The sequence below is a fragment of the Oncorhynchus clarkii genome, chromosome 2, assembly GCF_045791955.1.
Source record: "Oncorhynchus clarkii lewisi isolate Uvic-CL-2024 chromosome 2, UVic_Ocla_1.0, whole genome shotgun sequence".
Classification (NCBI taxonomy): Eukaryota; Metazoa; Chordata; class Actinopteri; order Salmoniformes; family Salmonidae; genus Oncorhynchus; species Oncorhynchus clarkii.
Genome location: NC_092148.1, coordinates 15,873,496 through 15,885,601, shown reverse-complemented (window position 1 = coordinate 15,885,601; position 12,106 = coordinate 15,873,496). Strand labels below are relative to the sequence as shown.

The 12,106-nt window shown below is 39.6% G+C and overlaps 1 protein-coding gene across 1 annotated transcript; it reads left to right on the top strand.

The window, feature by feature from the left end:
- Positions 1-6,087: 6,087 nt before the first annotated feature.
- Positions 6,088-11,729, top strand: LOC139419258 (meprin A subunit beta-like). The gene is made up of 11 exons (XM_071169216.1): positions 6,088-6,112; positions 6,236-6,267; positions 6,374-6,467; positions 6,904-7,021; positions 7,154-7,332; positions 7,579-7,797; positions 7,896-8,051; positions 8,208-8,432; positions 8,518-8,964; positions 9,206-9,376; positions 11,698-11,729. Exons 1-11 carry the CDS (start codon positions 6,109-6,111, stop codon positions 11,727-11,729), a joined length of 1,677 nt encoding a protein of 558 aa, XP_071025317.1. The 5' UTR covers positions 6,088-6,108.
- The last annotated feature ends 377 nt before the right edge of the window (positions 11,730-12,106 follow it).

Below are 12,106 nucleotides of genomic sequence, written 5' to 3'. Positions count from 1 at the left end.
TACGTAGATGGAAAAAAGCTGTCCTTGAAATGGTCTTGATATGTTCTTCAAAAGAGAGATCGGGGTCCAGAGTAACGCCGAGGTCCTTCACAGTTTTATTTGAGACGACTGTACAACCATTAAGATTAATTGTCAGATTCAACAGAAGATCTCTTTGTTTCTTGGGACCTAGAACAAGCATCTCTGTTTTAGAGCATCTCTGTTTTACAACTCCCGCCCGTACGGGAGTTGTAGCGATGAGACAAGATAGTAGCTACTACAACAATTGGATACTACGAAATTGGGGAGAAAAAGGGGTAAAATTCAACAACAAAAAAAATAAAAAAAATAAAAAAAATAAATTAAAAAAAATGTACAGCTGTGTGTCATCCGCATAGCAGTGAAAGTTAACATTATGTTTTCGAATAACATCCCCAAGAGGTAAAATATATAGTGAAAACAATAGTGGTCCTAAAACGGAACCTTTATAAAAGTTATATTATTCAGGAATCAATGGGTCCATATCATTCATTTAATAGTGCAAAAATTGATGTAGCAACTGCTGATTGCCCCTTAATAGGTGGTCCAGGTAAATCGCCTTTCCTCTTTTGTTCTCTATTACTCTTCCATTGTCCCTCAAGCAAGGAGGCTGATGACATCGCAGATTCCCATCAGACCAACTCCTTGAATGCCCTACCCCTTGAAGTTTGCAATTGCTCAATTCTTTTTTTTTTTAAGTGTGTGTACTTTGGATATCACTTTAACAGTAAAAGTTCAGAAATCGCTGGAGGACGTATTTAAGAATATAACATAAATGCCTCATGAGCTTAGTTCAACTGTCGTATCCCACCAGAAACCAAAATATAAGTTTGTATTAAAGCAATGTAATTGCAATCAAACACTGTATAGCTTCAAAGCATGGTTTAACTATAATTTTGATATCATGTATGGTCAGTCCTTGCATCCATAGCTCTGCCTATGAATTTGAGAGTGGATACATTTCTCCAGCCCCATCCCTGAGCATTTTACCAAAACCAGTGTCGGGGTCTCTGCTTTGTTATTGTTTGAAATGCAGATTGCCCCTTTAAAAGCATCTATGACTCATTCATTTAGTGAAAGGTTGATATTTCTGTCCTTTTTCTTCCAGCCTCTGACTTCTCCTCTGGACTGGTGTCTCACCCGCGATCATTGTTATGGCTCTTATGTTGTGGTTGATTCACTAAACGACATTAGAACCTAAACATATAGCTAACAACAGTCTATAAAGCCTGATGACCTACGATGATTTACCAGAGAGATTATATTAATGTATGGTAAATGTTTGTGCCTTGTATATTACCAACGCTAATGTCATCCTGATGGAAATTAAAAATAAAACAGAATGATGGAGGCCACTGTGTTCTTGGGGACCTTCAATGCTGCGTAAATGTTTTTGCACCCCTCCCCAGATTTGTGCCTCAACACAATCCTGTCTCGGAGCTCATTGTACAATTCCTTCAACCTCATGACTTGTTTTTTGCTCTGACATGCACTGTCAACTGTGGGACCTTATATAGACAGTTCTGTGCCTTTTGAAATGCAGCTGGGCTCCAATCAAGATGTAGAAACATCTCAATTTCGAATCTCATAGCAAAAGTTCTGAATATTTATGTAAATTAGGTATTTCTGTTTCTAAAACCTCTTTTCGTTTTGTAGGGTATTTTTTATTTTTTTATTTCACCTTTATTTAACCAGGTAGGCTAGCTGAGAACAAGTTCTCATTTGCAACTGCGACCTGGCCAAGATAAAGGAAAGCAGTGTTACACAGACAACAACACAGAGTTACACATGAAGTAAAAAATAACCAAGCCAATAACACAATAAACAAATCAATGACACAGTAGAAAAAAGAAAGGCTATATACAGTGTGTGCAAAAGGCATGAGGAGGTAGGCAATAAATAGGCCATAGGAGTGAATAATTACAATTTAGCAGATTAACACTGGAGTGATAAATGAGCAGATGATGATGAGCAAGTAGAGATACTGGTGTGCAAAAGAGCAGAAAAGTAAATAAAATAAAAACAGTATGGGGAGGAGTCCATCTGTAAATAGCCCACCAATCTACAGTGCCTTGCAAAAGTATTCGGCCCCCTTGAACTTTGCGACCTTTTGCCACATTTCAGGCTTCAAACATAAAGATATGAAACTGTATTTATTTGTGAAGAATCAACAACAAGTGGGATACAATCATGAAGTGGAACAACATTTATTGGATATTTCAAACTTTTTTAACAAATCAAAAACTGAAAAATTGGGCGTGCAAAATTATTCAGCCCCCTTAAGTTAATACTTTGTAGCGCCACCTTTTGCTGCGATTACAGCTGTAAGTCGCTTGGGGTATGTCTCTATCAGTTTTGCACATCGAGAGACTGAAATTTTTTCCCATTCCTCCTTGCAAAACAGCTCGAGCTCAGTGAGGTTGGATGGAGAGCATTTGTGAACAGCAGTTTTCAGTTCTTTCCACAGATTCTCGATTGGATTCAGGTCTGGACTTTGACTTGGCCATTCTAACACCTGGATATGTTTATTTTTAAACCATTCCATTGTAGATTTTGCTTTATGTTTTGGATCATTGTCTTGTTGGAAGACAAATCTCTGTCCCAGTCTCAGGTCTTTTGCAGACTCCATCAGGTTTTCTTCCAGAATGGTCCTGTATTTGGCTCCATCCATCTTCCCATCAATTTTAACCATCTTCCCTGTCCCTGCTGAAGAAAAGCAGGCCCAAACCATGATGCTGCCACCACCATGTTTGACAGTGGGCATGGTGTGTTCAGGGTGATGAGCTGTGTTGCTTTTACGCCAAACATAACGTTTTGCATTGTTGCCAAAAAGTTCAATTTTGGTTTCATCTGACCAGAGCACCTTCTTCCACATGTTTGGTGTGTCTCCCAGGTGGCTTGTGGCAAACTTTAAACAACACTTTTTATGGATATCTTTAAGAAATGGCTTTCTTCTTGCCACTCTTCCATAAAGGCCAGATTTGTGCAATATACGACTGATTGTTGTCCTATGGACAGAGTCTCCCACCTCAGCTGTAGATCTCTGCAGTTCATCCAGAGTGATCATGGGCCTCTTGGCTGCATCTCTGATCAGTCTTCTCCTTGTATGAGCTGAAAGTTTAGAGGGACGGCCAGGTCTTGGTAGATTTGCAGTGGTCTGATACTCCTTCCATTTCAATATTATCGCTTGCACAGTGCTCCTTGGGATGTTTAAAGCTTGGGAAATCTTTTTGTATCCAAATCCGGCTTTAAACTTCTTCACAACAGTATCTCGGACCTGCCTGGTGTGTTCCTTGTTCTTCATGATGCTCTCTGCGCTTTTGACGGACCTCTGAGACTATCAGAGTGCAGGTGCATTTATACGGAGACTTGATTACACACAGGTGGATTGTATTTATCATCATTAGTCATTTAGGTCAACATTGGATCATTCAGAGATCCTCACTGAACTTCTGGAGAGAGTTTGCTGCACTGAAAGTAAAAGGGGCTGAATAATTTTGCACGCCCAATTTTTCAGTTTTTGATTTGTTAAAAAAGTTTGAAATATCCAATAAATGTCGTTCCACTTCATGATTGTGTCCCACTTGTTGTTGATTCTTCACAAAAAAATACAGTTTTATATATTTATGTTTGAAGCCTGAAATGTGGCAAAAGGTCGCAAAGTTCAAGGGGGCTGAATACTTTCGCAAGGCACTGTATGTACAGCTGCAGCGATCGGTTAGCTGCTCAGATAGTTGATATTTAAAGTTGGTGAGGGAAATAAAAGTCTCCAACTTCAGCAATTTTTGCAATTTGTTCCAGTCACTGGCAGCAGAGAACTGGAAGGAAAGGCGGCCAAATGAGGTGTTGGCTTTGGGGGTTATCAGTGAGATATACCTTCTGGAACGTGTGCTACGGGTGGGTGTTGTTATCGTGACCAGTGAACTGAGATAAGGCGGAGCTTTACCTAGCATAGACTTATAGATGACCTGGAGCCAGTGGGTCTGGCGACGAATATGTAGCGAGGGCCAGCCGACTAGAGCATACAGGTCGCAGTGGTGGGTGGTATAAGGTGATTTGGTAACAAAACGGATGGCACTGTGATAGACTGCATCCAGTTTGCTGAGTAGAGTGTTGGAAGCTATTTTGTAGATGACATCGCTGAAGTCGAGGATCGGTAGGATAGTCAGTTTTACTAGGGTAAGTTTGGCGGCGTGAGTGAAGGAGGCTTTGTTGTGAAATAGAAAGCCGATACTAGATTTGATTTTAATGATGAGGAAAATTATTCATTTAATCAATTTTAGAATAAGGCTGTAACGTAACAAAATGTGAAAAAGTCAAGGGGTCTGAATACTTCCCGAAAGCACTGTATGTACACCGAGTATACAAAACATTAGGAACACCTTCCTAATATTGAGTTGCAACCCCTTTTGTCTTCAGAACAGCCTCGATTTGACTGTTTAAGATACACTTTGAAGAGGTAGGGTTTCAGATGTTTTCAGAAGATGGGCAGGGACTCTGCTATCCTAGCTTTTAGGGGGAAACTGGTTCCACCATTGGGGTTCCAGGACAGAGAAGATCTTGGACTGGGCTGAGCGGGAGCTGCCCTCCTGTAGGGGTGGGAGGGCTATGAGATCAGAGGTGGCAGAAGAAAGTGCTCAGGTTGGTGTGTAGGGTTTAAGCATAGCCTGAAGGTAGGGGGGGACAGTTCCTCTTGCTGCTACGTAGGCAAGTACCATGGTCTTGTAGTGGATGCGAGCTTCGACTGGAAGCCAGTGGAGTGTGCGGAGGAGCGGGGTGACTTGGGAGAACTTAGAAAGGCTGAACACCAGGCTCGCTGCAGCGTTCTGGACCAGTTGCAGGGGTGTGATGACACAAGCGGGGGGGCCAGACAACAGAGAGTTGCAGTAGTCCAGATGGGAGATGACAAGTTCCTGAATTAGGACCTGCACCGCTTCCTGTCTGAGGTAGGGTCATACTCTACAGATGTTGTAGAGCATGAACCTGCAGGAGCGAGTCCCTTGTTTTCAGAGAACGACAGGGTGTTGTCCACGGTCAAGCCACGGTTCTTAAGTGCAATTACCTATTGTTATTCAGTAATTAAAGCCATTATAATTACTACAGTTATTACCTGGCCATTGATTCCCACACCTCTTTCTTACCTCCATACATCATACACCCAGATGATTTGCTTTGACAATGAAGAAGATGTCATGTTTGTTCAAGGTACACCATTTGTTACCTTGGGCAAATAAATGTTATTTAACAGTATGATAATTGTGTTTGTGGTGAATAGTTGTTTGCAATGCTAACTCACAGGTCTGCAAGGAAAAACTATGGTAATAAAGAGAGTGTAAAAGTTCCAAGTTTTGAGTCACTTCACTTCAAGTCTGGATCCTTTGCAATACCTGGACATACACTACTATAAAAGACACAGAGAAGGGAAGAAACACAAGATTTGAATACGTTTGTCTTATGATTTACAACTTTCTTTTCAGATGACAACATTTGGTTTGGTGTTTGTGTTGTTGTAAAGTATTCCGAATTTGAGGTAACTTGACCATAGCAAGGACATATGTTTCGTATCCATAGGAGAATGTATATTTATATTTTCCTAGTTGTGGACTTCATAACGTTGTCTCGGGTAAGAGATTGAACTGTGAATACCAATTTTATATTGATAAAAAAAATGTATTACATTTTCAAATTACAAAGACATGATCAGAAATGTTTACATGATTAAGTTATTTATTAATTTACCCGGAATTGCTACAAAATCATATTTGTTTCTTCATCCGCAGCCTCAAGCGATTTTCAGAGGTGAGTTTGTATACTCTAGCCATACATCATTTTATTTAATATAATAACCAGAGAAATAAATATACTAGGGAGTTTGAGTAGTCCAGACCAAAGGTTTTGCATTGGCCTATATGGGATTGACACCATTTTTTAAATTGACACTTTTGGAAAACTGTTGCCTTTAATCTACATTCAAATACAAATACAAAATGGATACTAACAATTATTAATAATTTTCTATTTCAAACTTTTTGTTATTTTGTCATTTTTCAAGATATTGAGGATTTCGACTTGGACATCAACAGAATAAACATGGGTAGGTTAAGCTGAGTTATGCAACTAGAGTTGGTTGTTGTCAGTATGTACTGCAATATTATTTTAGACTCTGTTTTACCTTGATTCCATAGTGAATAATAATTTACAGCATTTAAACTTCCAGACTTAGACTTACGCGAGGGTGATATAATCGAGGTCAGTACACCCTACAAAAGATGATGAATTTTGATCAATATTCTGCTGGCTTCAGATGTACTCTTTCACTGTCATTTACTATTTCTGGTCTATTCAAATCATGTAGCCTCGGCATAAACGAAGGGTTCCAAGGAATACCGTTTTGAACAAGGACAAACTATGGGACCTTCCCGTCCCCTATGTGCTAGACGAAACCCTTGGTGAGTACAAATCTTCATCAGGTCTCCATTTATAAGTCCATATATGGACAGACATCCCCAAGTAACATCACACAGTAGATTATACCTGTCACTTGAGGGATGTCCTCAGGTGGGATGTCATATGTCTATCTATACACAGAACGTTGGCTTGTTCTTTGTAAATGGAGACCTAATGATAACCTAAGTGGCCAAAACACGGTCTCCAATAAAGCACATGGGAGCTAAGATTGTAGTCTCTTTTGACCATTTACTGAATATATTATTCTGCATCCAGCATCTGCTCAGAAACAGTGGTTGTACGGATGTAATCTGTTCCTATACTGAGTGAAGGCCTTCCCACCCGGTTGATAAATAAAGGTTGGATAAGTGATGGATCGTTCCCCCAAAGTCCTTAATTTGCCATCACTTTTACCATATGTTTTCTATATGAACTCAGCTTTGAATGCAAAAGGGATCATTCTGCGGGCCTTTGAGCAGTTCAGACTAAAATCATGCGTCAACTTCAAGCCCAGAGGCTCTGAGTATCACTTCATTTCAGCCCAGAAGAACAGAGGGTAAGATAATTTTTTCACTGCCTGACCACTTGAGGGAACATGGGTAGTTTGCCCCTTTTTACTGAAGATATCTGACTTGCTTGATATTGATACAGGTTCATTTTTGTGTCTCCTTGCTTTCTTTTAATGTAGGTGTTCCTCCCACGTAGGGAGATCTTCCAAGTATGGACAGCCTCTTTCCATTGGAAATTACTGTGATCATATTGGCATTGTGGAGCATGAGTTTCTACACGCTCTGGGAATCTGGCATGAACAGTCCAGATATGACAGGGATGAATATGTGACCATTGTTTGGAAAAACATAAGACGCGGTTTGTTTATATTTTCAGTTATAAATTCTAATAATAAGGTCTACATATTATGCATTTTTTTGTTATTAAATTAACTTTATATACATGATGTCTTCACGATGTTAGCAAAATATTGTTTGTGAAAGTAAATGATGGTTATTTATCATGAGTGTAATAGGCTGTTTTTCAAGGCTTTAATTTTCGGGAAATGTTAGGTTGTAAACTAAAGCAGTAATTAAGTGTCATGAATCCACTCCTTGTCTACAGGTCATGAGAGGAACTTTGTGAAAGTCTCTCCCCATTATTCGACCACCCTGGGTTTCCCGTATGACTACAGCTCGGTGCTGCATTACAGTGAGACATCATTCAGCAAGGGAGAGGGACCTACCATCATCACTAAGCAACCTGAGTACCAAAAGATTATTGGACAACGCCTTGAAATGAGCCCACAAGATGCCTTAATGCTGAACAAGCTATACGGCTGCAGTAAGTGTGTGTCATGAAACCAAGCATGTCTACTGTACTGCATGTCCAAGTTGAAAAACATGTATATTCTTCTCCTCCTTTCTGTTTTCCTCCTGTAGAAAAATCTATTTCATTTATGGAACATTGCAACTTCGACAACCAGAGATTGTGTGGGATGAGTCGCTGCACCAAGAGTTTTGTAGGTGGCTGGAAAAGAATGAAGACTGTCATTGGGGGGCCCTATTCTGATTTCACCAACCTGGGGAAGACAGACGGTGAGATTTAACGCTGTAGTACAGCTCACACTTTACCAACAGTTGACTACTTAATGAAAATGCTGTTAATACAGACAGTAAACTGAACTTGTGCTGTAGGACCATTAGATACAAATATCAGACAATTGTTAAAAATGCTTACCCTACTTTACCCAGGTACTGGTTTCTTCATGCACGCCAGCACAGCATCAGGCCAGGAGGGGGACACAGCCCGGCTGGAGAGCAGGGAGATGACTCCCAGTAGGAAGTGCAGTGTCCAGTGTCTGCAGTTCTACTACTACCACAGTGGTAACGAGTCAGACCAGCTCAACGTCTGGATGAGAGTGTATCGTGATGAGAGAAACCCTAACGGAACTCTACACCACATGGGCCAGATCACAGGTTAGGATGATGAGAAGGTGAATCAACCACTTGGAAAATTCACTCCTAGAAATAATTGTTTAATCTCTAGTGTCTCTCTCTGAAGGTTCCCCAGGATCTCACTGGATGCCCTACCACGTGCCCCTGAACGCCACCAAAACGTTCCAGGTGGAGTTTGAGGTGCGTAAAGGAGCAGGACAGTCTACAGGTGGGTTTTCCATCGATGATATCAACCTGTCAGAAACCGAATGCCCCCATCACACCTGGCAGATTAAAGACTTTGAGAATCTTTTAACCACCAGTGACATTAACACTGTTGTGTACAGCCCCAGATACTATTCCCCAGAGGGCTATGCCTACCAGATTGCCATTTATCTTCGTGAAATGTTGTTTGGAGTCTATGTGCGCTTAGTCTCAGGAACGTATGATGACCAACTCCAGTGGCCTTACCACCATCGACAAGTGACGATTCAACTGCTGGACCAGAATCCCCACACTCAGCAACGCATGTCCAAGCAAATCAGCATTACCACTGAACCCTCACTTCAGGACGGTAAGAGAAATTCAAACATTCAATACGAGTGTGTCCAAAACACAATCGAATATAGTAAGGGCACAGCTCATTTGCAATACCCAGCCTAGCTTTGATCACATTTACAAACAAACCCTTTCGAGACAGTGGCAAACAGAAATGGCCATGCTTATGAGTCATATGACTGAATGCAAATGCTAATATTATGAGAGGCCCCATTCCCTTGCATGTGTATGACGCTAGGTATTCCTCCATTTTGCAGACTATGATTCCTGGAACAATCCCCGTAAAGTCGGAATGCTAGAAAACAGGGGTGATAAGTCCTTCTATGTAAACCCTGCAGTTGGCTACTTAAAATTCCTAACCTTGACGCAACTGAAGCATAGAGAATTCCTCAAGGGAGGCAACATTTTCTTCCTCATCACCATGCAAGGTGAGCCATCAAATCCAGATGCAATTTTTCTTTTTTATCAATGGTCAACATCAGATAACATTTAATTAGGTTGAATGAGATACATAATTACATTTTCTGTTCAGTTTTTTCCTACACACCACTTATAATGCTGATCATATTTATTATCTCCAGATATCTCCAGTCTGCATTTTAACAACTCCCTGCCCTGTCCCAAATGGTCACCACAGAACTTAATTATAAACCCAAACAACCGTGATGAAGGCCCATGTGCCACAAAGTAAGAAAGATCAGATCAAGGACAGATTAGCATAGATTTGATTCATTCCAGGTAAATATTGTATTTATTTAATTTTTTATTTAAAATCAGTATGCCCATGGTCATTATGTTATTTAGATTCATTCAATTGTATTACGTTCTATATTTATTGTAAACATCTTGCCCACCTAAATGCCATCCTGGGACAGATTATGCCTATTTTAGTCTTAACTATAATAGGCCAGTATTGATAGCAAGATTTACATCTAGGACCCACACTCTCCTTATCCTGCTTCAGTATGTGTTAACATGTCCTATGTTTATTTATAATCATAACTAACCACTGACTGTAATTCTGTCCTAAAAACACACACTTTGCATAATACTGGATGTATGTTTTATGAGATTGAAAAAGCAACAAATTGGGTGATTTGTATTTTTCCCCTGTGACACTAAATTTTGTTTGTGAAAATTAGAATATCCTCAGTGTGGGTCATTTGTCCAGTAAAAAAGTTAGGTTTGAGCCATTTATCAGCATATACTGTTGAAGTCTGAAGTTTACATACACTTAGATTGGAGTCATTTAAACTAGTTTTTCAACCACTCCACAAATTTCTTGTTAACATACTATAGTTTTGGCAAGTCGGTTAGGACATCTACTTTCTAATTTTTCCAAAAATTGTTTACAGACAGATTATTTCACTTATAATTCACTGTATCAAAATACCAGTGGGTCAGAAGTTTACATACACTTAAGTTGAATGTGCCTTTAAATAGCTTGGAAAATTCCATAAAATGATGTCATGGCTTTAGAAGCTTCTGATAGGCTAATTGACATTATTTGAGTCAATTGGAGGTGTACCTGTGGATGTATTTCATGGCCTACCTTCAAACTCAGTGCCCCTTTGCTTGACATCATGGGAAAATCAAAAGAAATCAGCCAAGACTTCAGAAAAAAACATTGTAGACCTCCACAAGTCTGGTTTGTCCTTGGGAGCAATTTCCAAACGCCTGAAGGTACCACGTTCATCTGTACAAACATTAGTACGCAAGTATAAACATCATGGGACCACGCAGCTATTATACCACTCAGAAAGGAGACACCTTCTGTCTCCTAGAGATTAATGTATTTTGGTGTGAAAAGTGCAAATCAATCCTAGAACAGCAACAAAGGACCTTGTGAAGATGTTGGAGGAAACAGTTACAAAGTACCTATATCCACAGTAAAACAAGTCCTATATCAACATAACCTGAAAGGCCGCTCAGCAAGGAAGAAGCCACTGCTCCAAAACCGCCATAAAGAAGCCAGACTACGGTTTGCAACTGCACATGGGGGCAAAGATCATACTTTTTTGAGAAATGTCCTCTGGTCTGATGAAACAAAAATAGAACAGTTTGGCCATAATGACCATTGTTATGTTTAGAGGAAAAAGGGGAATGCTTGCAAGCCAAAGAACACCATCCCAACCGTGAAGAATGGGGGTGGCAGCATTATGTTGTGGGGGTGCTTTGCTGCAGGAGGGACTGGTGCTCTTCACGAAATAGATGGCATCATGAGGGAAGAAAATTACGTGGATATATTGAAGCAACATCTCAAGACATCAGTTAAAGTTAAAGCTTGGTCGCAAATGGGTCTTCCAAATGGACAACGAACCCAAGCATACTTCCAAAATGGTTTTAGGACAACAAAGTCAGTGTCAGTCAATTTAAACTTCTGACCCACTGGGAATGTGATGAAAGAAATAAAAGCTGAAATAAATAATTATCTCTGTTATTCTGACATTCCACATTCTTAAAATAAAGTGGTGATCCTAACTGACCTAAGATAGGGAATTTTTACTAGGATTAAATGTCAGGAATTGTGAAAAACTGAGTTTAAATGTATTTGGCTAAGGTGTATGTAAACTTCTGACTTCAACTGTATCTAATCTGTCATATTTTAGCATTCAAATAAACAGATTTATTCAATATTAATTCATAATGTTATGCATTTTGCTCGGACTTATACCCTTCGGTTTAATCTTTGATTTCTCGTTTATTCCGCAAGCAGCTGTGTCTTTGTGTCATATGTTTGTACATGCAGGTATGATTCTCATCATGATCGTCCTGAGTTGATGGGGATGATTTCTAGTGAAAAGGCCAAGGTTGGCATGACAATGTAAGATTAAGATGAGGTGGAATCTGAACTTGTTTGGTTACCTCCATGACGAAGGTGAGCCATTTTGCAAATCATCAAAACTTACCTGAAGTTTATCACACAGTGCAGCAATAATGTTGCTTTATAGAGCCCTTGAAAAAACGTGTTTGAATATAATTAAATATATATATTTTTTTAAATTAAAACTCTGTTTATTAAGTTTTACACACACACACACACAGACAAGACAAAGCAATATAAATAATATACTCAACTAGAAAAAAATACAAATAAAAATACAAATAAAAAAATAGCTTTAAAGATACCTTACTTTAGACAAGTTAAACACACCAGG

What these genes read in the sequence shown, in the direction of transcription:
- LOC139419258 (XM_071169216.1), top strand. An exon ending in GAACAAGCTATACGGCTGCA is followed by an intron (nt 7,798 to 7,895) that starts GTAAGTGTGTGT and finishes TTCCTCCTGTAG; the next exon opens with AAAAATCTATTTCATTTATG. An exon ending in CTTCCTCATCACCATGCAAG is followed by an intron (nt 9,377 to 11,697) that starts GTGAGCCATCAA and finishes TTGTACATGCAG; the next exon opens with GTATGATTCTCATCATGATC.